The sequence below is a fragment of the Canis lupus genome, chromosome 24 (genome assembly GCF_003254725.2).
Source record: "Canis lupus dingo isolate Sandy chromosome 24, ASM325472v2, whole genome shotgun sequence".
Classification (NCBI taxonomy): domain Eukaryota; kingdom Metazoa; phylum Chordata; class Mammalia; order Carnivora; family Canidae; genus Canis; species Canis lupus.
Window position 1 is genome coordinate 23,970,341 of NC_064266.1, and position 27,242 is coordinate 23,997,582.

The window sequence follows — 27,242 nt, forward strand, 5'->3', positions numbered from 1 at the left end:
CATGATTTATAGGCTGAGATGGGGTCTCTGGAATCTGGATATTTACCGTCATTTTAAGAGGTTTGGTGTGGCCAGGGAGGGACACTTGGAGAGAGAAATAATGGTGGTTGTGGTATGGCAGGAGTGGGGTGGAGTGTGTGTGTGTGTGTGTATGGGAGGGTGATAAATGGGAGAGAAATGTATCTCTGTAGTCTAGGTGTCTGCGTTCTATTCCCTGTGCTACCACTTACAAACTGTGATATTAGGCAAGAGATTTATTTTTATTTATTTTTTATTAAATGGATTTAGAACCTTTTTATTTTATACCAAGATTATTTCAACCAAGTAGAAAATGCATACATATATGAACAGAATGCAGAAAAATAAATTTGACAACACTATGCATTTAGATCAGTTTTCTACAAGAAACTCATAGATAAATTAACTTTAAAATTCCAAATAAAATTGCTTATCAAAAATTCAAATCAGTTAAAAGTGGAAGCTACTTCAAAAATGATTATGTGGCCCCAACAGGGCTTAGTGATTTATTCAGTGGTTATTTCTCTCTTTGAACTCTAAGATCATTCACTGTACCAGAGGGGCATTCTAGGAGCTATCTATCAAAGTTGCTAGCCTTAGTTTTTTACCAAAGACATAATTTAGCAATCTCAACATATGAATCCAATAGACTAGAAAGGAAAATATCTTAATTAGCTAAGATTAAACAATAAAGGTAGCAATAACATCTTTGACTACTTGATCAGTCAATAAAGCTATATTAAGCACTTATTATGTGCCAGGCTCTATGCTAGGACTGGGGATACAATGGTGAACAAAAAGATATAATATTGGGGCCCCTGGGTGGCTCAGTGGTTGAGCATCTGCCTTTGATTCAGGGCATGATCCCAGGGTCCTGGGATGGAGTCCCACATCAGGCTCCCTGCATGGAGACTGCATCTTCCTCCGCCTATGCCTCTGCCCCTCTCTCTGTGTCTCTCATGAATAAATAAATAAAATCCTTTAAAAAAAGGTATTAGGCAAGAGATTTAATCTCCTTGAGTATCAGTTTCCTCATCTGTAAAATGGAGAAAATAATAGTATTTATCTCAGATAGTTGCAAAGATTAAATAACATGTTAGACAGTGCTTAGTATAAGATGTGGCATCTACTCAATAAATGCCATAATTATGATTATTGTTATTATTATTTCCTTAATCTCATGAGTTCTCATCTCGTCCAACCCAGTCCATTCTCTTCCCACCCTGAGGAATTCCAGCTACATTATACTTTACATGACTACTCCATCTCTAAGGATGGCGGGGCTCCCTCTCTTGTGAGGCCTCTTGCCCAAATTTCTATTGCTGCATAGTCCACAGGCAGAGGGAAGGGGCTGGCCAAGCTCCTGGGCACACATCCTCTCCTTCCCCATCCCCAGGATCTAGGCTCACAGGTAATAACTGCGGAACTGTGAAATTCTACAATAGGCCCAGCAATTGCAGTGCCATCTGTAGACAGCAGGAGGCAGCAGTGTATTGAGAACAGCTTTAGGATTTAGGAGAAGGGTTTGGGGAGGGAAGAGAGGAGAGGGCTGACCAGAGCTCAGGGCTGAGGAAGGAAGGAAGGAGAATGACTGTCTATATAGTAGGACTGTGTGTCCATTGCCTGTGCCTTTCTCCCTACAGAGAGGTTCTCCTCAGAAGGTCTGTAGGGCTTGTTATGCTTCAGTAAACTCTGACCTCACCCTGTAGCGCCTCTCTCCACTAAGTGAGGTCAGTGCTCCCTCAGTGGTGTCCATTTCCTCAGCGTAGTGAGAAGCCCCTTGGTGGGATTTGAGTCTTCTAGTGGGGTCTATGTCTCTTTAGTTAAGTCTATATCTTCTGTATCTCCTAAGAGGAAGTCCATGTCCCCTCAGTAGAATCAGAGATTTTCAATGCCATTTAGGCCCTATTAGCAGGGTACACAGCCCTTCAGTGAGATCTGACATCCCTCAGCAAGATCTGTGTTCCCTTAAAGGAGTCCCTTCAGTAAAGTGTGTCCCCCTTCAGTGCAGTTAATGCCTTCTTGATGAAATATCTGTCTCCTCAGTGGGGTCCATGTCTACTCTATGAGTAGGAGCCCTGAGACTTTCCTTTCAGAATTGGATAGGTTCTAGATAGTAGGTCTGACCATGGGGAGTTTTTTTTCTCAGTTTAGGTTGTGTTAGACTTGTGGTCAGCTGGGCAAAGAACAAGGGAGTAGGTGGGAAGAAAGCCTGGGCCAGATGGGATAACAAGCCCTGTGTAGGCTTCAGGAGGTGAGGTCTGCCTTCTTTGACCCTCAGAATTACTCTTGGAGTTAGATATCTAAGGAGCTTTCCTGTTTTGATAGCTTATTTTGTCAACTGATGGGTGAGGTGGGCCCTTCTTGGTGGTGAGTGTAAGTGGAAGATGGAGGGTGCTGCCTGGCCTCACTTTTCTGGAGTAGAAAGGATGGAGGGAAGCCAGAAGTAATTGAACCCAGTTGTGGCAGGTGGGAGAGGTTTCTTGAAGTAAAGAGATTGGGAAGGAAAGAAGGGTGTGAGCAATTTTTTCTGTTTTGCATAGACTTTAATATTTTACAAGTATTACCTTCAGCCTGATAAGGGGAGTCAGGAAACCTAGGTTTGGCCCTAACCTGGTTGTTGTTTGCTCTGTTGCAAAAGTTTTTTCCTTTCCCTGAGTTTACCATTTGTGCAATGAGGAGGTGGGTTCATTAGCAACGACCTGAAGGGCCTCCTAGTCTTCACTTGTCTTGTAATTTACCTCTGGATGGAAATTTGCGGAGGCAGGGAGAGTGAAGAAGTAAAAAAAAATCTGGGCTGGGGTGGGAGAAAATCTGAGCTGGTCCCAAGGTTAGCAGAGAGGGCATCCTGTCCCCAGGCCGTGCCCTCAGCAATGTGGGAGGAGTTTTTCCTGGGGACAGAGGGGAAGGGTTTACTCAGAATTGGGGAATAGTTCTCAGAGGGGAAGGCTGTCACCCACAAAGGACCCTACTCCACCTGGCTTTCCAACTCGGTGGGGTGACAGGCTTGTGCAATCAGATCACGGGGCGGCTCCATTATGGGCCTGATCCAACTCCTCTCCGTTGCCCAGTTCTTTCCGGCTCGAGCCCCGCCCTAACCCAACTTCTCATCTGTCACTCCAAGACCCCACCCGACCACGGTCACTCCATGATCCACCCTCCTCTCCTGTCACATCCAGCCTCGCCACTCCCCGTCACTCCATGACGAGAGGACCCACCTCCTCTACTGTCACGCCTGGCCCTTCCCCTCCTCTGTCACTCCAAAATTCCACCTCTCTTGTCACTCCCGGCTCCGCCCCTTCTGCTCACTCTACGGCTCCACCCCTTCCGCAGTCAGCCCCGCCCCTAGCCCTCAAGCAATATTCGACTTCTCCCTATTTGCTAGCCCTGGTCCCGCCCATATCGGGCGTGGCCCCGCCCCTCCAAGCCGTCCACTGCCGGGTCTGCCTCCGCCCCGCCCCCGCCCGCCTGCTCTCTCCTTCTCGCATAAGGCCCCGCCCCTCGGCCAGCCTGTTTTCCTCGCCCAGGCGCTAGGAGCGACGGTGAAGGCTCTTACAGCTCTTGGAGCTTGACGCTATGGGGCTTCCGGAGGAGCGGAGCCGGAGCGGCAGCGGGAGCGGGGAGCGGGAGGAGGCTGGAACCCGGAACCGGGTGCGGAGTTGGTCTCCGCCGCCCGAGGTCAGTCGTTCCGCGCACGTCCCGTCGCTGCAGCGCTACCGCGAGCTGCACCGGCGCTCGGTGGAGCAGCCGCGAGGTGAGGCGGGGCCCGGACGGCCCTGGGCAGGGTCAGTGAGGGGAGAAGTGGGGTTTCCAGACGAGTGAGGAAATGGGCGCTGTGCGTGGGGAACGAGGGTTTCGTGTGGAGATAGGGGTTCCTTAAAAAAAAAAAAAAAAAAAGATAGGGGTTCCTTGGCGGAGTTGGGATTTCCCAACTCCGTGAAGAGATGAGGTTCTTGGAGGAGATAGAAAAGGAGTTCCGGGAGGACTCGGGGCTTCTGTGGGGAGGAGGAGGTTCTGTGAGGAGCTGAGGGTTCTCTAGGAGTTGAGTTCCTTGGCAACTTGGAAATTTCGTGAGGAGATGGGGCTTCCTTGAGGAGAGCGAAAGTTCCACGAGAAAAGGAGAGTTCCAAACACGAGAGGATGGGTTCTCAGAGGTGAAGGGGCGCCTTGAGGGAAGAAGAGCCACACAACTTTCTTTGCTCACTTGCACGCCAATTCAACTGTTGCCTCCTCACACCTTTTACCCTGTGACTTAGTCTCAACTGTTGAGGGTCAGTAGCCGGTCTGGTTCCCATCCTGGGGTCCCCTAAATTAGTAACGGAGTTCCAGATCTGTTTTTCATGTTTCATAAATCCCAGTGAAAATTACGCAACGTAAGACTGAACAAGTCACTAAAATGCCACGTTTAAAAAAAAGAAGTTAGGCTGGGATTTTCATAACTCAGAAATTTTGAGATAGGCCTCTGTCTTTAAGAATGTGTGAGGAAAATTCTTTGCTCTTGCCCTCAGTCCGGGTAAGGGGTCAAGGAGTTGGGAGGCAGCACTGTGTTTGATAGTGGGATGAGCGTGGGCAATGAATCAAACCCAGAAAAATCTAGATTTAGATCCTGTGTCTACCGCTCATTCACTGTGTGGTCTTAAGCAGAGTTTTAAACCTGTGATTCCTTTTCTTGTCTGCAAGATGCAGATAATACTTGCCTCTAGGTTTGTTTGAGGTCTAAAGCAGGTGATGAGTGTTACGTTATTGAGTGCCTGATGCACAGTAGGCATTCAATAAATGGTGGTTAGTGTGATAACAATAAGAACAACGTGGACAAAACAATTACTGAGTAATGCAAGACAGGATTGAATCAAGCGTGGAGTGGTTGACTGTTACAGGCAGTGTCCAAGTTTGAATCCTCAGACCTGTTTTCACTTCTCTTCCTTCTCTATATTTTTTCCCCATCATGAGTTCATTTGTTTTATGTCTATTTCTATAATAATAACTTCTATATATTTACCCCTGTGCCCAGGATCCCACTTATGCGTTGATCCCAAATTTCATAGGTCTGTAGACCATTTTATTCACACACCTTGATGTTAGACCATATTTAACATGACTGTGACTGGGATTTACCAATTTTCTCTCCCAAATCTGCTTTCATCTTAATTTTCTAATCCCTGTCAATGGCAGTATCCCAAACTAAATCTCTTTCATCATCTTCTCCTCTAAAAAGATCTATCAACCATAGATAGATTCTTTTCTATCTACATATCTCATTTAAGATTATTTACTGCATACTCAGCACACATCCTGTTTGATTTGATGTAGAGACTGATATCCCCATTATATAAAGAAGAAAACAAGCATTGGGAGGTTAACTTGCACAAGGTCACAAAGCTACATAGCAGTGGATCTGGGATTTGAACTAAGGTAGTCTGGACTACAGAATCTATACTCCTGATAGCTATACTCTTCATTTTCCCTGACCCCACAGTCTGAACAGACAGAATTTCACAAAATTCTGTTAAATACTCTTTCAAAATGTCTCTGATTACCTTTTCTTCCTTTCCCGCAGAACCTTTTAATTCAAGGAAGCAGCCTCCTAATTGGTTCTCCTGTCCCCTGGGCTCATCCACCTTCAATCTCTCTTTAGAGTTATCTAAAATAAAAACTATTATATTGATATTCTGGAAATACTACTTTCATATGTCACTTCAAAAACTTTCAAGTTCCATGGTTCCTCCAATTTCAGATTAAAATTCTACCTTTCTTTCAAGGTCTGGATAATTAGCTTTACCTCACTTCTCTATTCTTACCTCTTGCTATTCCCTACCACACCTTTTATTCTAGACAAGTCATTCTCATTGATATACTGGATACACAAAGGTTTTTTTCCTATCTCCTTGCCTTTGCCTATTTCTTTCTGCTCCTCTCTACCTAGTCAAATTCCACCAATTCTACACAACTCCCTGATCATTCAGTCCATGCTCATCTTTTAATCTTCTGAACTTCTTCTGTAGTTAGAATATGTGTCAGCAAAACCTCCAGATTTCAACACCTCCACCAAAACAAAACAAAACCCCCCAAAACAAAACTAAATGCTCATAATACTCAGTTTTCTTCATTCTTATTGATACACATAAATGTGGTTCATAAATAGTTTTACCTAATCTATGCCTACTATTATCACTTAAAAATGTTTTTGAGTATATACATGTACTTGATGTAGTTGTAACAACCAACCTGATTGTGTATACTGGTTTCTAGCTATGTGGTCCTTGGGAGAGTTTCCTATGTTTCCTGAGCTTTGGTTTTCTTTGGTTTTCTCATAAGAGTAGGATAATTAATGTGTACTTCATAGGGCCATATAAAGATTCATTGAGGCCTTTTGCTTCATTGCATCTGAGAGAGCAAGATGGGTCACCAGCAGCCCTCCTGGAGCCATCTTAGGAGGTTTGGCCAGGGTTCTTCTTGCCACCTATGCTCAAACCAGCGTGGTCTAATTGGGAAATACAGCCTTAATATGGGCTGCCAGTGTTTCTGTTTATATGTGAGGGATACAGACTTAATTAAATTGGATTAGGCAAACTTTGAATGGGTCATCCAAGATACCTACCTTACTGACAGATATCCAAGATACCTACCTTCATGCTAACTCATAGTACATGAAATAAAAATTCTTCAATTATGAGTGTTTTAATATTAAAAAAAAAGATTTAATGAGGGGCGTTGGACTGGCTCGCTCAGTAGAGCATGCAACTCTTGATCTCAGGGTTTTGAGTGTGAGACACCTTGGATGTAGAGATTATTTAAAAATAAAATCTCTTTGAAAAAAAGATTCAATGAGATTAGCTCCATGACTGGTACAGGAATGGTATTCACTAAAATGCCACCTCCCATTTTCTCTCTCTTTAGTGGCCATTTAGTATTCAGTGATACTACTAGTAGTATTACTAGTTTTTATCAGTTTTTTTTTTAATTGTTGGGCTCCTGGGTTGTTTCCAATTTCAATGTTATAGTGTTACTATAAACATCTCTTTAGCAATCACTTTATTTTTCCTTTGACATTTTTTTGTAGTGTGTTCCCCAAAATTAAGTTAGCAGATGAAAGGATATAAAAAGTTTTATGGCTCTCATTAGTCATTGCTCTGGTATCCAGTAAGATTATGACAATTTCTTACAATGCCATTATCATATAAGAGTATCTCTTTTACAGAGCCACTCTTTTTTTTAAGATCTTATTTATTTATTTATTAGAGACAGAGAGAGAGAGAGAAAGAGAGAGAAAGAGAGGCAGAGGGAGAAGTAGGCTCCATGCAGGGAGCCTGACGTGGGACTCGGTCCTGGGTCTCCAGGATCACCCTTCACCCTGGGCCAAAGGTGGCGCTAAACCGCTAAGCCACCGGGGCTGCCCCACCACTCTTTTTTTTTAAATCTTTGCTAGTTTTATAGGTATATAATGGCACCTTAGGATTGATTTAATTTGGATTCCCTAAATTGTTTGCAAGTTGTACACCATGTGATTTAGGTTTCAACTATATCCTGTCTTGCATGTTCTAAAGTATTTCATGTGTTAGTCTTATCTTAACAAGTAGATTGTATAAACTGAATCACGTAACCTTGAGCAAGTCACTTTACTTGCCTCTATGAATTTGGTTTGTTATTGGTGAAATGAAGGGGTGATAGTCTCTAAAGTTCCTTTCATTCTTATGATTCTAAGTGTGTCTCTCCTTCCCTTCTAGCTCCTGATTTTGTACTGACAATATCCTAAGTACTCTGCAATTACATGTTTTACCTGTTGAATACATTGTCTCCAGAACAGCCAGGGGAATATTTTAAGATTATTAATCTGATCATGGCCCTCTCCTTGAAATCCTACAATGGCTTTCCATTCCTCTTAGGATAAATATCAAATTCCTTATCATGCCCAGAAGGATTGCATGATCTGCCCAGTTTGTGCATCAATTCCTGCTATTCTTTCTCTTACTTTTAGTACTTCAGCCTCAAGGAGTTTCTTTTAACACATACCCATGGTTCCTTTCTATCTGATGGGACTCTGTTCCTGGTGAGGAAATGAAGAAAAATTTTTATTTGTCTTTTAGATTTTAGCAAAATTATCATTCTCAGGGCAGTTCACATCTTGACTTTGTAACTGTTTAACTTAGGGCAAATTATTTAATTTCTCTTGACTTTTAAATCAATGAAATGAGGATGAAAATGAAGCCTACCTTTTCTGGTTGTGGTCAAGACTAAATGAGATAATACATATAAAAAGCTTAAAGCAACATTTGGCACATAGCAAGTAACACTTGGGCAAGAGGTAGTAGGAGAAAGAGATATTCATTAAATAATTGCCGGGAGTGAATGAACAAATTAAGAGAAAGATATTACATATGTTGGAAGACTCTGTGGGTAAAGAATTTCTTCCTTTCACTTACTAATTTGTTAAAAAAATTTACTGATTGACTACAATATACTAAGCTACTATCACAGTAGCTAGTGATACTAGCTACTTGCTAGTATAGCTAGTGATATACTAGCAATATTACTAAGTGCTATCACAATGATAGCACTGGGTGGCTATGATTTGAATAGATGATGAAAAATGGGGGGCACCTCAGTGGCTCAGTTAAGTGGCTGTCTTTAGCTTGGGTCATGATCCCAGGGTCCTGGGATTGAGCCCCACATTGGGCCTCTTGCTTAGCAGGGAACCTGCTTCTCCCTCTCCTTCTGCCTGCCACTTCAACTGCTTGTGCTCTCGCTCTGTCAAATAAATAAATAAAATATTTTTTAAAAGATGATGAAAAATGGAATGGCAGTTTTGAGGAGGGAAGGAAGAAATTTGAGTCAAGATTTAGCTCATGGGAATAGAAGGTAGGTTAGGAAAGTAGTAGGTGATAAGATTAGACGATAGAGGAGAGATCTAGGTGGTAAGTCCTACAGTGGAGGGCAGAGAAGTTGTGACTTATTCCTGTCATAGACTAGTAAGCCATCTGAGGATAAATATGTCTGAGAATCTTAGTGATTTCTGGGCTTTCCTTTCTGTTGCAGAGTTTTGGGGAGACATTGCCAAGGAATTTTACTGGAAGACCTCGTGTCCTGGCCCATTCCTCCAGTACAATTTTGATGTGACTAAAGGAAAAGTCTTCATTGAGTGGATGAAAGGAGCAACTACTAATATCTGCTACAACGTACTAGATCGAATTGTCCACGAGAAAAAACTTGGAGATAAAGTTGCTTTTTACTGGTAAAAACATCTATCTTGAAGTCTGACAGATAAAGTCACCCTTCACATTTATATAGTGTTTCACAGTTCACAAAGTACTTTAAAATCTATTAACTTATTTGATGCTTGCAACAACCTGGAAGAGTAAGTAAGGTATTGTTAATTTCAGATGAGGAAAAATACCTCAAGTGAGTTAAGTGACTTCCGTAAAATCACACAACTAGTATGTGACTGAACCAACATTCAGAACCAAGTGTCCTGATTTCTAGTCTAGTATTCTTGGCTTGTAGTTGGAGAGAAAAGAGGGGAGAGGGTAAATGGAAGCAAACAGGACTGAGTAGCATTCTTTCTCATTTTGCTTTGGGAGGAAATGGATATTGAGTTTTTCCCTATCAGGACCACTGTCGTCATCATTGTCTGTGAGTGAGCTATGTAGTACCTCTTAGTTCACAGTTCTTTCTGGAGTTTCCCAGGTGTAATTTGAAACCAGCTCCCATAAACAGAGGGCAGAGAGAGACTGAAGAAAGAGGCAGGCCACTCCAGGTTGGTAGGTGGCAGTTTTAATAAGCAAAGAAAACTTATATACAAGGCTTGTTTTGGGGCAGCAGTAAGATGAATGGATTGCTGCACTTGCCCTCCAAATCTTAAAAGTCTGTAAAGAGGTCCTAAGTGGGCTCAGTACTGTGCAGGTGTTTTCAACACCACATCACCATATTGCAAAGCTTTGTCCTTGAAATAGCCTCTGGGAACAGGAAAAGCAAGTAGAACGCACCTTCCAAGGACATGGAAGGGAGTAAGAAGCCTCCTACAGGTCCAACTCATGGGTCTGTCAGGTAAATCAGTGGTCATATCTTTTCAACGACATTCCCCTATAGTGTTAGACACTGTGCTCAAATGCTTAACAAATACCTTATTTGATTCTTAACAACAACCAAGAATGCACTGTTTTCCTCATTTTACATATGTGAAAATAAATTCTAAGTGTTAAGTGACTTATCCAAAGTCATATAGCTAATAAGAAGTAGGGCTGAGATTCAAACCCAGGTAGTAGAGTTAAAGAATTTACACTCATAACTGTGACACTATGCTATCCTTCTAATTCTTTACATTAGCTTTCAGCAGCTTTGTAATATAGGTGAAGAAGTGAAGCACAGAGGGTTACAATAGTGAATAAAGAGGGTAAGTAAGTAGTAGAGCCAGGGTTCAAACCCAAATCTAATCTGTTTGACTCCTTGCTGGTAACTCTACATCATGGTGCCTCCCCAGGGGGAACTTTTTTTTTTTTTAAGATTTTACTTATTTGAGAGAGAAAGAGCACTAGAGAGAGAGAGTGAGCAAGCATGAGTATGGGGCAGAGGGACAAGAAAAAGGCTCCCTGCTCAGCAGGGAGCCCAATGTGGAACTTGATCCCAGGACCCACGGGCTTAACCGACTGAGCCACCCAGGCACCCCTGAACTTTTTTTTTTTTTTTTAAGATTTACTTATTTATTAGGGAGTGAGCCATGAGCATGGTGGGGGAGGGGCAGAGAGAGAGAGGGAGAAACTTAAGCAGTCTCTATGCTGAGCACAAAGTCTGATGCAGGGCTTGATCTCACAACCTTGAGATCGTGCCCTGAGCTGAAACCAAGAGTCAGACATTTAACTGACTGTGCCACTCAGATGCCCCAACTTTTTTTTTTTTTAATTTTTATTTATTTATGATAGTCACAGAGAGAGAGAGAGAGGCAGAGACACAGTCAGAGGGAGAAGCAGGCTCCATGCACCGGGAGCCCGATGTGGGATTCGATCCCGGGTCTCCAGGATCGCGCCCTGGGCCAAAGGCAGGCACCAAACCGCTGCGCCACCCAGGGATCCCCCCAACTTTTTTTTTTAAAGAATTTATTTATTTATTCATGAAAGAGAGAGAGAGAGGCAGAGACACAGGTAGAGGGAGAAGCAGGCTCCATGCAGGGAGCCCGATATGGGACTCGATCCCTGTTCTCCAGGATAAGGCCCTGGGCTGAAGGCGGCGCCAAACTGCTGAGCCACCCAGGCTGCCCAACTTTTTTTTTTTTTAAATGGGCTCTACACTAGCAGAATCTAATGTAGGGCTTGAATGCACCACCCTGGAACCGATACCTGGTATCAAGAGTCAGTCGCTTAACCTACCCAGCCACCCAGGTGCCCCCTTACAGTGAGAACTTTTTAAGACCTCCTCCTTCCAGCAACATAACTTCTAGGTGGTATTACTATACTGAACCCAAATAGGACCTTAAAGTTCCAGTAATCGGGGTGTTGTTTCTGCCACCACCCATGAGCACTTTGAGAACTGATCTGTTTCTTTTTTCTTTCTTTAAAGATTATTTATTTATTTATTTATTCATGAGAGACACAGAAAGGCAGAGACATAAGCAGAGGGAGAAGCAGGCTCCCCATGGGGAACCTGATGCAGGACTTGATCCCAGGACTCCAGGATCACACCTGAGCCAAAGGCAGATGCTCAGCCACTGAGCCACCTAGGAGTCCCTCTTTTTTTCTTTTTTAAAGATTATTTATTTATTTATTCATAAGAGACACACAAAGAGAGGCAGAGACATAGGCGGAGAGAGAACCAGGCTCCCTGGTTCTGGAGTTCTGGGAGTCTGATGCGGGACTCGATCCCAGGACCCCGGGACCACAACTCGAGCCAAAGGCTGACGCTCAACAACTGAGCCACACAGGTGCCTCTGATCTGTTTCTTTTTAAGTGAGCCAGTAGGAACAGCTTGGATGTTTGGTTTTTTTTAAGATTTTATTTATTCATTCATGAGACACACACACACACACACACACACACACACACACACACACACACACAGGCAGAGGGAGAAGCAGGCTCCATGCAGGGAGCCTAACATGGAACTTGATCCTGGGACCCCAGGATCAGGCCCCGGGCTGAAGGTGGTGCTAAACTCCTGGGCCACCTGGGCTGCCCAGCTTGGATGTTTTACTGGTACCAATCAAAATTTGTCCAATTTGTATGATAGATTGTTATGAGCCCTAATGTGAGCCCATTTGCTTGCTGTATAACACAGGCAAGGCATTTAACTCTCTGAGAGTCCATTTCCTCTTCCATTATGGGGATGATAATTCCATCCTTGTCTTTTTTCATTAGATTGTTATGAGAATCAGATGATGTTATAAAAGCATTTATATACTTATTGGAATACACTACAAATGTGAGTGGTCTATTCATATTGCCATTGCTCAATTTGGGGTTACTTTGCCACTGAAACTTAGCCTTTTATGTTTGTTGAAACTTTCTTTAGCTCTTTTCCTGGGACTTTATGGCTTGAGCTCCAGCTAACACTTGGGTTCACTTCCTAAGTTCCTTAGGGATCAGAAAAATCTTTAAAGATCTATAAAGGAGATACTTGTGTCTGACATTGTTTCCTAGTTTGAAGTAATTCAGGTACGTGATGAAAGGCTGAGGAAACATAGGCTAGAGTTGTTCAAGCACTGGAGATAGCTGCAGAATCCTGAAGCCTTTCCTTCTAATTTCTCTGCTATCCAGACCTGAACAAATCTAGAGAGACTCTCTTTCCCCATTTGTAAAATGAGGGTAGTAGACTAGATCAGTGTTTTCTAAAGAGTGCTCCAGAAACCATTCCTTACTATAGATATTAGCAGGGGCTTCATTCATGAAACAAGTCCAAGAAACACTACATAATACATTGCCCTTGTGGGATTCCCAGTGTATATTAACAGTAAAGCCTCCTAAGAATTCCTACAGTGAAGGCACCTGATTAATTTTTTTATACATGAGATTACTCAAATTTATTTGAGCTCCAAACACTTTTTTGCAGTGTGCTATTAACATTACAAGAAGCAGAATTCCATGGAATACCAATTAAGGAAGCACTGGATTATATAATTTCTAAATTTTTTTTCTAGTGCAAAATTCTGTAACTCTACAAGACATCTTCACCCCATTTTTACATTGGCCACTCAACCAACAAGAACTTTTTAAATTATTGGATGGTCAGTCATATATTAGGTATTATGGAAATAGAGGTAAGGGAATGGGAGACAAGTACTACTTAGGCCATTATTATTCAATTATTTTATGTTGATAATAAAGTAAAACCAAGCTACAAAAAAGTCACATTTGTTATAAAAAAGTGAAAATAGGCCAGATTTATGGTTCTTTCCCTTTTTTCTCTATATTTTAAAATAATATGCTTATATTGCATACTTTAAAAAGTATGACTTCCTAGTATGATTGATGAGAATTTGGTTCTTATGTATTTCTCCAACTTCTTTCTCTCATCTACCTAGCTCTGTTTTTAAGTTAATTTAAAATAAATGTTTACAGAAGAGTAATATATTATGATTGCATTTCTTTTTATGCATAGGTTTTTGTTTTCTCTGAAGTTAAAAATTGCCAACCATTTTATTTGCCTTTATGTTGTACTCAATATTTTTCAAACTCTCTATCATATCATTTATTCTATGAAGTCTTCTTTTTCCTCTACAGTCTTTTGTTTTGGAGTCTACCTTCTTCCTGTTCTAATTTTTATTAATGCTTTTTTTTTTTAAGACTTATTTATTTGAGAGAGAGAGTGTATTCCTGTGTGTGAGCAGCAGAGGGAGGGGCAGAGGGAGAGAGAGAGTCCTGAAGTAGGCTAAGTGTGGAGCCCAACATGGGGCTTGATCCCAGGACGCTGAGATCATGACTTGATCTGAAATCAGAAGTTGGCTGCTTAACTGACTGAGCCACACAGGCACCCTGTTAATGCTTTTTAAAGTGACATCTTTTCCGTGATTTGCTCCAATTGATATACTTCTTATGGTGCTGCAGTATTACATTCCTTTCAACCTAAACTATGTCATTTATATAGTTCTAGTGGCATTAGCAAACCACATTTATAGCTCATTGCTTGTTTTGTGGCATGTTCTGAAATAATGCACAGATAAAATAGTGCTCTTAGAACCAAAATAGAACCATTATTAAAGAAGAATTTGGCCTTTTACTTTTGGCTTGACATTGACATTGTAGGTGTTCATGGAATAATAGTATTTTTAGAACTTGAAGTGACCATTTAGACTCCATCTAGGCCAGTTCTCTTTACAGATGGATAGATTAAAGTGAGGCTAAATGATTTACTTAAGGGTTGTATACCTCCTTGGAGACAGAGCTGAGACTAATCTCCAGATATCCTCACTCCTAGTCAGCTGTTCTTTTCACCATATGATCCTGCTTCATTATTCTAGTTATCCAACAATAGGCTGTGACAGTTGAAAAGAGAAATTTGTCATATTAGTCAAATTAATTTGAATTAACATTAGGTTAATTTGCTTACAAATATAAGATAAAATGTGTTACCATGTTTCAATGGCCCAGATCTTGGTCTCATAGAATTGACATTCTGTTTGGAAGACCAAATAGGCCTATATAAATCAGCTGGAAAGCAATTATGGGCCAAATTGCAAAGAGCCACTTACACAAATAGTTTACAGAAGGGATAAAGCATGTAGGGAGGCATTATGATAAAAATTAGAAGAATAAGTTTTGGTGTCAACCTAATCTGAGTCCTGTTTCTGACACTAAATAGCTTATGATTTTGTACTCAACTATGACATGTGGATAAAAGTTTCCATCTCATGGAGTTATTGATTGAATAGTGTAACAAACTGATGTTTTCCAATTCCTGGCACATTGAAAGCACTAAAAAAATATTAGCCATCATTACTATTATGTTGGGACAGTAAGAAGACCAAATTTTTCTGGAGTAAAGAGTACATATAGGGAATAATTCATTCAATAAATACTTACTATGAACTCACTACATATCAGGAACTATTCTGAACAATATCTATGTCTTCATGGAGGTTATATTTCAGCTTGAGGAGACAGACAATAAACAAGCCAATAAATATATGACAGGTAGTAATAAGTGCTATAGAAAACTACAGAGTGGCATTAAGGAAAAGGGAATGACAACAAAGAGTAGGGATTGATAAGGGAAGAACTGTCTAATAAAGTGACATTTGAGCAGACATTTAGGAAGGAAATGGAGTATATCATGCAGATAGTTGGGTTGGGAAGGAGAAATATTCCAAGTAATGGAAGAGCAAGTGTAAAAGCCCTGAGGTACGAGTGTGCTGCTGCTTGGTTGAAGACTAGCTGGGAAATTAGTGTAGCTGAAGCAGTGTGAACTAGAGAAAGAGTATTGGGAATGGGGTCGACCGGTCACTAGATCATGTAGGACCTTGATAGTCAATATAGACTTTTGGGTTTTATTTATAGTGAAATAGGGAACCCCTGGACAATCCTGAGCACAAAAGTGATGACCATTTGATGTATATTTAGAATCTTTCTGTCATTTGTGTTGAGAATAGACAGAAGGCAAGAGTAGAAGCAGGGAGGACAATTAGGAGGCTATTGTAGAAATTAAATGAGAAATGTTGGTGATTTATACCATAGTAGTATTTTGAAGTAGTTAGAAGTAGTCAAAATCTGGATCTATTTTGAGTGAAGAGCCCATGGAATTTGCTAGCTTGGATTGGGTCTGGAGAATGAGACAAAGAGGAATCAAGATTGTCTTCAACAGTGGATGAGGTCCAGGAATGGAAGATTTTGACTATTTTTTTGAGACCTATGGAAGGATTAAGTGCAGGGGAATGATGTGGTCATAACTGGGTTTAAGAAGATTAATGTGGATACATATGGAAATGGAAATGTGAAGCCAGATTGCTGGGAGTTTGTTATTCAGAAGAAGTGCCTGAATTGGGATGCTGGTAGTGGGAATGGAACAGAAAAATGAAATTTTAAAGTGGTTTGGAGGAAAGAAAACCAACATAGGTAACTGCATGTATAGATAGATGGTGGAGAGACAGAAAGTTGAGAGAGAAGAGTCAACAGTCCCTTTAGTCTATATAACGCTTTACCTTTTTCAAAGGTACATGCTCATCTGATCCAAAGGCTAAATTTGCCCTCCAAACAAAACTGGTTTCAACCTCTCTTGTACTTTCTTCCTCCTAGTGTGGCCATAGAGGTGTTAGTAGGGGCTAACAGTATACATTAGTATACATGTGTGAGAAAGTGATCAGTGACAAAGTTACTGGAATAGACATTCAGGGAGAGATAAGTGAAGGATGAAGGATCAGTGAAGGATGTTAGGGGTAGTGCAAGGAGTAGGGACTGGGTAGTTAAAGAGACACTACAGTCCATTCCTTCCACCGTTTGTTTTTGGTTACACCTGGCTATCCTCATCTCTGTGCCATCTCACCCTTTATCCTCAGCTGAATCATTGTCATCTCTCTATAGGCTCTGGCTGTAATTAATCCATCCTTAGAAACCAGAGAGGCAGATGACTTTAGGGTGACCTTTGGACAGAAACTCTGCTTTCAGAATCCCGTTTGCTCCCATGTATGAATTCCAGAGTGTGATATTTAGAATTCTCCAGATACCTGTGAGGTATGTGTATATATATTTGAGAAGAGGGAAAGGTGAGACAAGCCTATGTTCTGATAGGGCAAAGATTGTCAAGGTGATATGGAAAGCCAGACCTACATTGTACTGTCCTAGCATTCATAGCCAAGGACTCTACTAATTACCTAGGTCCATGTCCTGGAGTTCCTTTTAGTGATATGGGAAGGGAAGGGAAGGACTTTTTTGTCCTCCATCCGTGTCTTCACTGGTTTCACAATACTATATTTACTGATTAAAATATACATGGTATGGAAAAACACTCATTTGAAAAAGAAGATGGCCTCAGACCATCTCTTCCCTTCTCTGGGCCTTCCCTTTTTGTGACTGGTGGAGGATTAACTAGATACTCTGCAAGGTCCTTCTGGCTCTAATAGTTGAGGAGTCTATGATTATCTCTGAAGAGGAAGTGGTTTTTAGAAGTTCTAATTCAACCTATAGGGACTTTATGATGACTCAGTAGGTGGGCTGGGCTTCTCTTGAAATGGTGAAATAAAGGCGGGATTTTAGAAGGTTTAAAGGGCTAAGGTAGAGAGTCTGCTCCCTTGTCTGGGGCAGTACTAGTGCTGGTAGCCTAAGCTTTATGCTAATAGAGGCATATGGGGAAATAACTGTTGATAGGAACAGTCTTTCTCCATTTGAATCTGGTGGACTGATTGTGGAGGAGAGCTGGAGGATTTCACATTTAATGTGGCTCTCTAATCTGTTTCTCTCCCCTGTTCCTGAGTTTCATGACCCTTGATACCTTAAAGAATTCTTCCCTAAGGTGGTGAAAATGAGACAAGTAGGCTGTATTGTCCAAGTCATTAGTCACTTTTTAGAAGTAGGGATATGAATTATAAATGTATAATAAATCACATGTTACAAATTAATATATTATTTTCGTATATGCTAACATGTGTAATAATAAGTATATAATAAATGGAGACTGTCTTGAAGCCTGATTGAGTGTACTGAGCTCCTGTCAACTTCATGAGTTTGTGTCTAGGTCTTCTTATACCGGTGTGTTTAGTAAATGATGAGAATGGCTTTAGATAATGCCCTTTTCTGAACTTTCTTTTTCCCAGCTGTAAATCCATAGGGGATGAATAAATTACTTCTAGCACTGACCTTTAGAATTGCTGTCACAAATATAAGGGAACTGCAGTGACAGGGTAGCTGGGAAAGGTTGGAGGTAGGGGAGGAACCCAGTGGTGGCTTCCTGTCCCATGAAGGTAGCAGGTAGTCTGGTGGGAGCCTGGGTTCTTGCTTTAGGGCAGTCTCACATTTACAACTATAAGTACAAAAGGCATGCAGCTGAGGATAGCCTTCCTTCTTGGATTTGGTATGAGAGAAATTGTGCACTGATAATGATCCTCAGTGTCTGATACCTTGAACCTCTGTATGAGAGTTTTGAGACTCTCAGTTCTAATCCTTTGAGGTCATTTAGTTCACTTCCTAAACAAAGCAGGAATTGTAGCTCTAATATCTCCATCCCCAGCAGTACCCATATGTGATCATTCTGATTGTGGAACACTACCAAGACCATGGAGTTCACTCACTATCTGTCCCATTGTTGGGCAGCTCTGCTACAAAGTTCTTATGTATATTCTTTCCCTATAACTTTCTCTCCACTCTATCTTCTTCTTTTGGCTTTAGTTCTATTTTCTGGAGCTACATAGAATAATCCTATTTTTTTCCATAAAACATCTCAGATATTTGAGGCTGGTTATTATATCCCTTTACTAGGCTGAGTGTGGAATTATAGAAATTTAAATCTACAAGATTCCTTGAAGATCATCTAATTCAGTAATTTTCAGTATTTTTAAGGCATTAGATTCTTTTCGTTCAAATAAAAATTATATGTATAGTGATTAACAAAAGTAGGCTCTGGACTCTGCTTGGATTTCAATCCCTACTCTAATACTTATTATTTGGGCAAGTTGCCTCCCTCTTTATTTTTTAAAGATTTTATTTATTTATTTGAGAGAGAGAGAGAGAGAGAGCATGAGCATGGGGAGGGGTAGAGGAAGAGGGAAGCAGCTCTTCACTGAGCAGGGAGCCCAACACGGATCTCTGTCCCAGGACCCTGGGATCATGACCTGAGCCCAAAGCAGCCACCCAACTGACTGAACCACACAAGCACCCTGCCTCACCTCTTTAAACCTGTTTTCCTATCTGTAAAATGGGAATAATATGGTTCCTATGACATAGATTGTTATGAAGAATAATTGGAATAATCTATGTAAAGGGTTTAGTGCTTGGCAAACGGTGTTAGCTATTTTTATCATTATTACCAAGAGCCCTATACCTAAAATAGGCAAGAGTAGAGCTGACCTGGTTCAAACATGAATGAGAGGACCAGAACCACATTCTTTTGGCTCCTTCACCTTGTCACTGAGATCCTTGTAAGGTATATATGTAGAACATCTAGGGATTTGTAAAGCTGTGTTTGAAAAACCCTGATCTGGTCTAGTGTCCTTATTTTGTGGATGAGGTAATACTGAGTCCACATTCCCAGATTCCATATATTATATGGTTTCCTGGACAATTCCTTTATCATCATGTCAGTCTCCTCTGGACATACTCTAGTTGGTCAATATCTAGCTATGGTCTGCCTTGGACAGGGAACTGTTACTATTCTTTGTTTTAACTTTACATATCTAAGATTATATTAGTCCCATTGACAGCCATATTCTACTAACCAACTTACAATCTCCTATAATACCTAAGACTTTTCTATTTATTATAATAATAATAAACTATATTTCCTTTATACTGTATTTGTTCCCTTGTTTTTTTGAACCTGGGTATGGTTTACAACAATACTTAACAGATGAGGAAGTTGAGGCTTAGAGGGTGGAAGTGACTTAGATAGTCATGTAGCAGTTGTAACTTGTTCTGGACAGAACACTTACATTCTCTGTTGTAGACACTATGCTTATGTACACAGCCTTTGTGTTTTTGCCACAAGTGACAAATCAGGATTCAATTTGCCACTTGTCTAGCCAGTTTATTTTGAGAATTTAGGGATAGCTTTAGAAATGTTGACTACAATTTATAATTTATAAGGGCTAAAGACATTAAAGGGCAAACCTCAAAGAAATAACATCCTTTCCTTAGCTGAGATGTGTTCATTTATCCACTCACCAAACAGTTTTATACTGAATATCTACTAGATGTAATCTGCATACTACCTTGAGAACAGTGTGTTAGGGGCATCAGGCAAAGGCAAACGGACAATAAGGCACTGACAGTTCAGGCAAAATATGAAAATGGAGATGAAGGTTGAGGTCATGAAAAATGGTCAGATTTTGGAATATTTTGAAGGCAGAGCCAATAGGATTTGCTGATGAACTTGATGTGGGATAGGAGAGAGCGGAGTCAAGAATATCTTAAAGGGTTTTTAGGGCAGTTCGGTGGCTCAGTGGGTTAAGCCTCCAAGTCTTGGTTTTGGCTCAGGTTGTGATCTCACATATCATGGGATGGAGCCCCACATCAGGCTCTTGGCTCAGTGGGGAGTCTACTTGAGATTCTCTCCTTCTGACATGCACATGCTCTGTCTCTCTCAAATAAATAAATAAATCTTTAAAAAAATATTTCAAAGATTTTTTGTCTGAACAACAGGAAAAATGGAATTTCATTAGTTGAAGAAGAAAGAAGACTGGGAGAAACATTTGGGGGAGGATCAGGAATTTGTGTTTCATACACAGAGATATAAAATCGCAGTTTGACAAGTGCTAAGGCGCCAATAAAGAATTTCAATTAGAAATATGACCTATCAGAGTTACATTTTGAAAAGATCAATCTCTTGATCAGATATATTTAAAAACAAAAACAAAAAAGCCTAACCTGAGGATCTGCAGTCAGAGGTCCTAACCATTGCTTTGTGATCTTTGGCAAGTTATGACACCATTCTGAGCCTCAGTTTCCTGACCTTTCAAATGGGATAGAAAATCTTGTTCTGCCTATCTCAAAAAATTGCCGTGAGGACTAACTGAGATGAAAGATGAAAAAACATACTGCAAAGACTTATTACTGTGCAATGATACTAATACTCACATATATCACACATGTCCAAGGGCATTGTTAGGCAGAGAGATTCAAGACTGATAGCCAAATATGACTTCTATCCTTTCCAAAATTCCCTTCTTTCCCTCCCATGAACACTTACCCTCTTATCTCAAACTTGGCTCAAAATCCACTATTTCTAGGAAATATGTCATGATTTACCCCACTTATTTCTTTTTGCATTCCTTTGGTGTTTTTCTACACTGCGTTTTCTTGCTTTCTTTGATCATTGTCTCCCAAGATTGGTCTTAGATAATGGGTGGTTTGGATCTTTCTAATTAAGGATTTTAAGCTTATGAAAGTAAGGAATACCTTCTCATTCCCTTCCATTTATGATATGACAAGCAGTAGGCACTGATTGTCAAGGTGGCCACTCTGGCAAACATCATTTCCATTCCTTCATGGCTTGGGATTTAGTAGGTAAAAAGTTTTGAGGTGAGGGAGCGGGCCTTTAATCCAGTGGCCTTTATGGCTTTTCTTACAGAATAAAATTAAAGCATTTTGGGACTCTATATATTATGTTTCTCTATATTATAAATCTTTAAAGTTTTGAAATATGCCTAAATTTATAGAAAAATTACAAGTACAGCTCTTTCTCAGTTACGGGGTCTGTGCTTAGGTAAAGATGGGAGAATAGAGCCAACACAACAGTGGTCAGGAGCTGGGTTTGTCACAAAACCTGTGTGACTCCATGGAAACCCTTCAGGAAATCCCCTCAACCAAGAGCTGAAGCTGATTTGCAGATAAGAGTTCTGGAACAAACATAAAGTGTGGAGGGTTAACTTGACTCTGGCCAAGATCCATAAGGCTGCTTGAGAGCGGCCCATGCACATTCCTGTTTGAATGTAGCACCTTGCTTGCAGCAACTCACCAGGATCCAGGTAAGATAAAGCTCCTTCAATCCAGAATCATCTTTATTTGACTTTCAAGACCTCAACATTCTATCTTTTCAATGTTACAGTCTATAAAATGTAGCTTAAGGTCTAACTGATTTGATAGCTATTTAATTTTATACCAGGGGCAGCCCCGGTGGCGCAGTGGTTTAGCGCCGCCTGCAGCCTGGGGCGTGATCTGGAGACCCTGGATCGAGTCCCACGTTGGGCTCTCTGCATGGAGCCTGCTTGTGTCTCTGCCTCTCTCTCTCTCTATCCCTGCATCTCTATGAATAAATAAATAAAATCTTAAAAAAATATTTTTATACCAAATGATTCAGATTTTTAGAGATTTCACCAATGTCTCTGAAGGGACCTCCTGAAGAGTTTGCAATTTTTGAAAAAAATATTCATTTATTCATGAGAGACACAGAGAGGCAGAGACATAGAGGGAGAAGCACGCTCCCTGTAGTAGGTCTGATGCAGGACTTGATCCCAGGATCCCGGGATCATGACCTGAGCCAAAAGCAAATGCTCAACCACTGAGCCACCCAGGCACCCCAAGAGTTTGCAATTTAAAATTTGATGAAATAAGAATTTTTTTGAACTGCAAATATCACCTTATATCACTATCACTCAATTAAGAATAAAGATAATTTAACTGCATGACAATAGTCAGAACATATAGGACAAAATATAGTCCTTTATATCAAATAAATGTAGCTTTATGAGGAAAATATTTAGGATTGGTATTGGCCTGTAGACTGGCCTGTGCTTTTCTGCTTCTATACCTAAGCTAATTAATGTTTTTTCCTTGTCTCTGGATTGCTGTTCCTTATCTGAGCTAGTCTAAATCCTGCTTATTCTTTCATAATCATCTGAGATGCTATCTTCTTTGTGAAGCTTTTCCCAATTCTCATTTTCCAACCCTCTTTCTTGCTCTCAGCCAGAATGAATAATAAAACCTATTTCTAGAAAGTACATTTACTGAAATATTTCCCTCATTTACAGTTGAAGCACCTAAGGCCCAGAGAAATGAAATAATTTATAAAAAGTATAGTGTTGAGAAAAGTAGCAAAGCTTGACTTGAAGCTCAAAATTTCTGAGCTCTTGCCCTGTCCATTCATTTCCCTGTCATTGCAGCATTCCTGCCCAAGGGCTGAGAGAACTTCAGCTGGAGCTGAAGATGGGCCTAGAAGAACAGCATGGCTGAAATTTGATCAGTTAAGGTTGGCCCAGACCCTGGAGGAACCTAGGACAAGGCTGAACAGTATGAATTTTATGCATTAGGCTTTAGGGAGCTTGTGATAATAAAGGATCTGAGAGTACTGCCCTCATACACTTGTTAATACTACCTCATTATAGTTTTGATTGGCATTTCTCTAATGATTAGGGATGTTTCATGTTTTATTCGCCATTTGTCTGTCTTCTTTGGGAAAATGTCTATTCAAGTCCTTTGCTCATTTTTTAATTGTGTTGATTGTTTTTTTGTTGTTGATCTTCAGGAGTTACCTATATATTTTGGATATTAATCCCTTATGAGATACATGATTTGCCAATATTTTCTCCCAGTGCTGTGAGTTGCCTTTTTACTATAGGAATAGTATTTTTTTAAAGATTTTATTTATTTATTCATGAGAGACACAGAGAGAGAGACACACACACACACAGGCAGAGGGAGAAGCAGACCCCATGCAAGGAGCTCAACATGGGACTCGATCCTGGGTCTCCAGGATCACACCCTGGGATGAAGGCAGTGCTAAACCGCTGAGCCACCCGGACTGTCTGGAATAGTATTTTTTGATACATGAAATTTTAAAACTTTTATGAAGTCCAATGTCTATTTTTTCTTTTGTTTCCTGCGTTTTTGGTGTCGTGTCTGTGAAATTTTTCTTTTGTTTTCTTCTAAAACTTGTATTGTTTTAGGTCTTATATTTAGGCCCTCGTTTCACTTTGAGTTAATTTTTGTATGTGCTGTTAGGTAAGGATCCAACTTATGGATAGCTATGCTCCATGGGTGATCTGTTAGCTTCTAGCAGCAGGTTTAAAAAAAATTAATGTATAGATATTTATGATATGTGCCAGGCATGTATTAGATGCTTAGACATAGCAATAAACAAAAGAGATCTGGTCCTTGTCCTTATGGAGCTCACATTCTGGGAGGGTGGGGCAAGATTTTTGCCTGTGAACTGGAATTTTATTTATGAAGAAAATGTTGGAGACAATGTCTTTGCCTTATTTTAGGGAATGAGGGTCATGTGTCTAAGAGCAAATGAATGTATAAGTGCTTCTGTGATATTTGAGCACTGCCATGGACTGCGAAGGTAGACATATGCAGACTTCCTTGTCAGAGGTTTTGGGTCTTTTCAGAAAGTTCTCAGGATATTGGAGAGATTGTGGTGTGAATGATTTGGCCATGGGCTAAAGTTCAAAGTGGGTGAAAGTGTCCTCTCCTTTTCACAGTGCTCCTGGAGATTCTTAGGAGAGAGGCTTCATGTCCACTTAGGTACACTCCAAATTAGTATAGTTGAACAAATTTGTAGGCTGGAAGTCAGAAAACTGGGACCTGGTTATAGATTTTCCTTAATCCCACTGTGTAGTCTTGGCAAGCCACTTCCTCTGGATTTCTTGATCTTTAAAATGGGGATAATTATACCTTTTCTACCTATTGTTAGAATAGCTGTGAGGATCAGGTAAAGGATTATCCTCTTAATGTAGTTTTATTCCATACTCGTTTAAGGATCTACACCAATACCATGTGAGACAGGCATGTCAGTTTTTTGTTTTTTTTTTTTTTACTTTTTAAAAAATTTATTTATTTTAGACAGAGAGAGTGAGCACATAAGTAGAGGGAGGGGCAGAGGGAAAGGGAGAGGGGGGATCTCAAGCAGACTGCATGCTGAGTGCAGAACTCAATGTGGGACTCAATCCCATGACCTTGAGATCATGACTGGAGCCACCCAGGTGCCCCTTACTTTTATTACTTTTATTTATTTAATTCTATTTGATCTCCAACTCAGCTAAGTTTGTTCCCCGCCCTGCGCCCTGCCCCCTATGTAAATAAAACCTCTTTTCTCTGAAACTAACTTTTAGGGCCCATTCTCCTGGCTCTGAAAGGAAGAAATAAGAATCAAGGAGTCTTAAGATATATTAGAAATTATCCAGCCTAATACCAATCTTCTCTCTCCTCCTTCCTCCCCTCTAATACTTTACAGAGAAGGAAGCTGAGCTCAGAGGGGGGGAGAAATTTGTGCAAATTCATACATTGAATTAGAGGTAAACAATAAATATAGGTCTGGTGGCTCCAAATAATTATCTGAGGATCTTGTTAATAATCCAGATTACTGGACCCCACTAGCCTATTGAATTAGAATCTGAGGGTTTTGTTTTGTTTTTAACTTTAGCATTGTATAGGCACAATGTTTGGGATAGGAGAGAAAGATGGTATTTTAAACAATTTTTTAAAGATTTTCTTAGAGAGCACACATGAGCACAAGTGGGGGGAGGAGCAGAGGGAGAAATGGACTACTCGCTGAGCAGGGAGTCTGACTGATGTGGGGCCTGGAGGCTTGATCCCAGGACCCTGGGATCACCACCTGAGCTGAAGGCAGTCACCCAACTGACTGAGTCACCTTTGCACCCCATTTTTTTTTTAAGATTTTATTCATTCATGAGAGACAGAGAGAAACAGAGAGACAGGCAGAGACACAGGCAGGGAGAGAAGCAGGTTCCATGCAGGGAGCCCGACGTGGTACTCCCGGGACTCCAGATCCATGCCCTGGGCTGAAGGCAGGTGCTCAACCGCTGAGCCACCCAGACGTCCCCCCAACCTTTTTTTTAAAATGAAGTGAGAGGAGTGTATTTGTGAAAGAGAAAGTGGGAAAGAAGAACCAACTCAGATCAATGTTAAGAAAGATTATATATGGAAGTTGAGAATCTGGACACTTACTTTCTTAAAACTTTTCCTCCTCAACTACCTGCAGGAATGGAGTACCCTATCTTGAACACTAATGATTTCAACCATGCTATTCTATCTAAATAACAAAGAACAATTGTAATAAATATTTTTGCATACACGAGACACCTGATGTACGTATAAAATAGTGCTCTTGGAAAAAAAAATAGTGCTCTTGGTTATTTTTTCCACTTTCTTTTTTTGCTCTAGTCATATTTCTATTTTAGGCAGTATTCCAAATTCTGTGATAATAAAGAATCTGAGAGAACTGTCCTCATTCACCTTTTTGTTTAAGGCTAGCATGGGACACAGTATGGTAGAGTATATATGATTTCCCTCCTATAAGTAGGCATGTAAGCAGAGGGAAAGGGTTACCTTCTATACCGACCCAGGTCTGCCTTGTCAACAGAGAACTGCAGAATCCAACTGGCACCAAAGTCACTTTGACCAAGGGAAACAGGCACAAGGTTCCTGGATCAAAGCCTGAAAATAGCTGGCAGGAGGACAGGATGCAATAATAGCCTAGACTGCAAAGTATAAGTCCTATAATCTGAATCTCAACTCCAGGGTCTTATTGCAGTCTCTCCCATAGCAGATTCCAGATCTGAGCCCATTGTAGAGGCTCAATAAATTTATCTTGATATTTTTCCAAATCCTATTCCACAAGTTTTATACTCTTCTCCCTCTGTGTCTACCATTTCCCCCTGCCTGTCTAGCATGTCTATTTTGTTACTATCCTCTGTGGTCTTTTTCTTTCCATGTTTCCTCACTCTGATCAGCTTGGATCTGGCTGGTCATGTGAGCAGAGAACTTTGTTCATTCGTTCATTCATTCATTCTTTTACCCATTCATTTCATAATTATGTATTTAATACCCTCTGTGTGTCAAATTTTGAACTTAGTACTGAGGAGAAAAAATATATCTTGTGTACCTTTAAGGAACTTACAATCCAGTGAAGGAAACAGATGTATATATATGACTATAATGTTAAAATAAGTAAGTGCCACATCTTTAGGCAAATAGAGACAGAATGAATGAATGAACGAATGAACAGTATGAATGAATAAATGAATAGTGCTAAGAGGCAAACTTTCTGGAAAAGAAGATTTGTAAAGATGGCTGTTTCTCCAGATTAATCTGTATGTTATTACAATTCTAATCAAAATCACAGAATTTTAAAATTTGAGATAGGGGTGCCTGGGTGGCTCAGTGGTTGAGTGTCTGCCTTCAGCCCAGGGCATGATCCTGAAGTCTCAGGATCGAGTCCCATATCAGACTCCCTGCATGGAGCCTGCTTCTCCCTCTGGCTGTGTCTCTGCCTCTCTCTCTGTCTCTCATGAATAAATAAAATCTTTAAAAAATAAAATAATATTTGAGATATAATTCATACCATGTAGTTTACCCATTTGAAGTATACAAGTCAGTGATTTTTGTTATATGCAGAGTTGTGCAATCATCATCACAGCCAATTTTTAGAACATTTTTACCACCCCAAAAAGAAACTCCATATTCATTAGCAGTAACTCCTCATTTTCCTCCAGCCTTTCCCACTGTAGCCCTAGGCAACCACTAATCTATTTTCTGTCTGTATGGCTCTGACTATTCTGGACATTTCATGTAAATGGAATCATACAACATGATGATTTTTTCTAGCTTCTTTCACTTAGCATAATCTCATAAAGGTTCACA

The 27,242-nt window shown here is 40.5% G+C and overlaps 1 protein-coding gene across 3 annotated transcripts in view; it reads left to right on the top strand.

Moving 5' to 3' along the window:
- The first annotated feature begins 3,499 nt into the window (after nucleotides 1–3,499).
- Nucleotides 3,500–27,242, top strand: part of ACSS2 (acyl-CoA synthetase short chain family member 2) — a 44,577-nt gene continuing 20,834 nt past the window's right edge. The window contains exons 1-2 of one of the 3 annotated variants that reach the window (XM_025469818.3): nucleotides 3,500–3,772; nucleotides 9,052–9,247. In XM_025469818.3, the coding sequence (XP_025325603.1) occupies nucleotides 3,595–3,772; nucleotides 9,052–9,247 (374 nt within the window). In that variant the 5' untranslated portion in view covers nucleotides 3,500–3,594. Of the gene's footprint in view, nucleotides 3,773–4,269; nucleotides 4,290–9,051; nucleotides 9,248–27,242 lie in introns of those variants that run through there. The other 2 variants (XM_025469819.2, XM_049100559.1) reach the window with 2 other exon arrangements.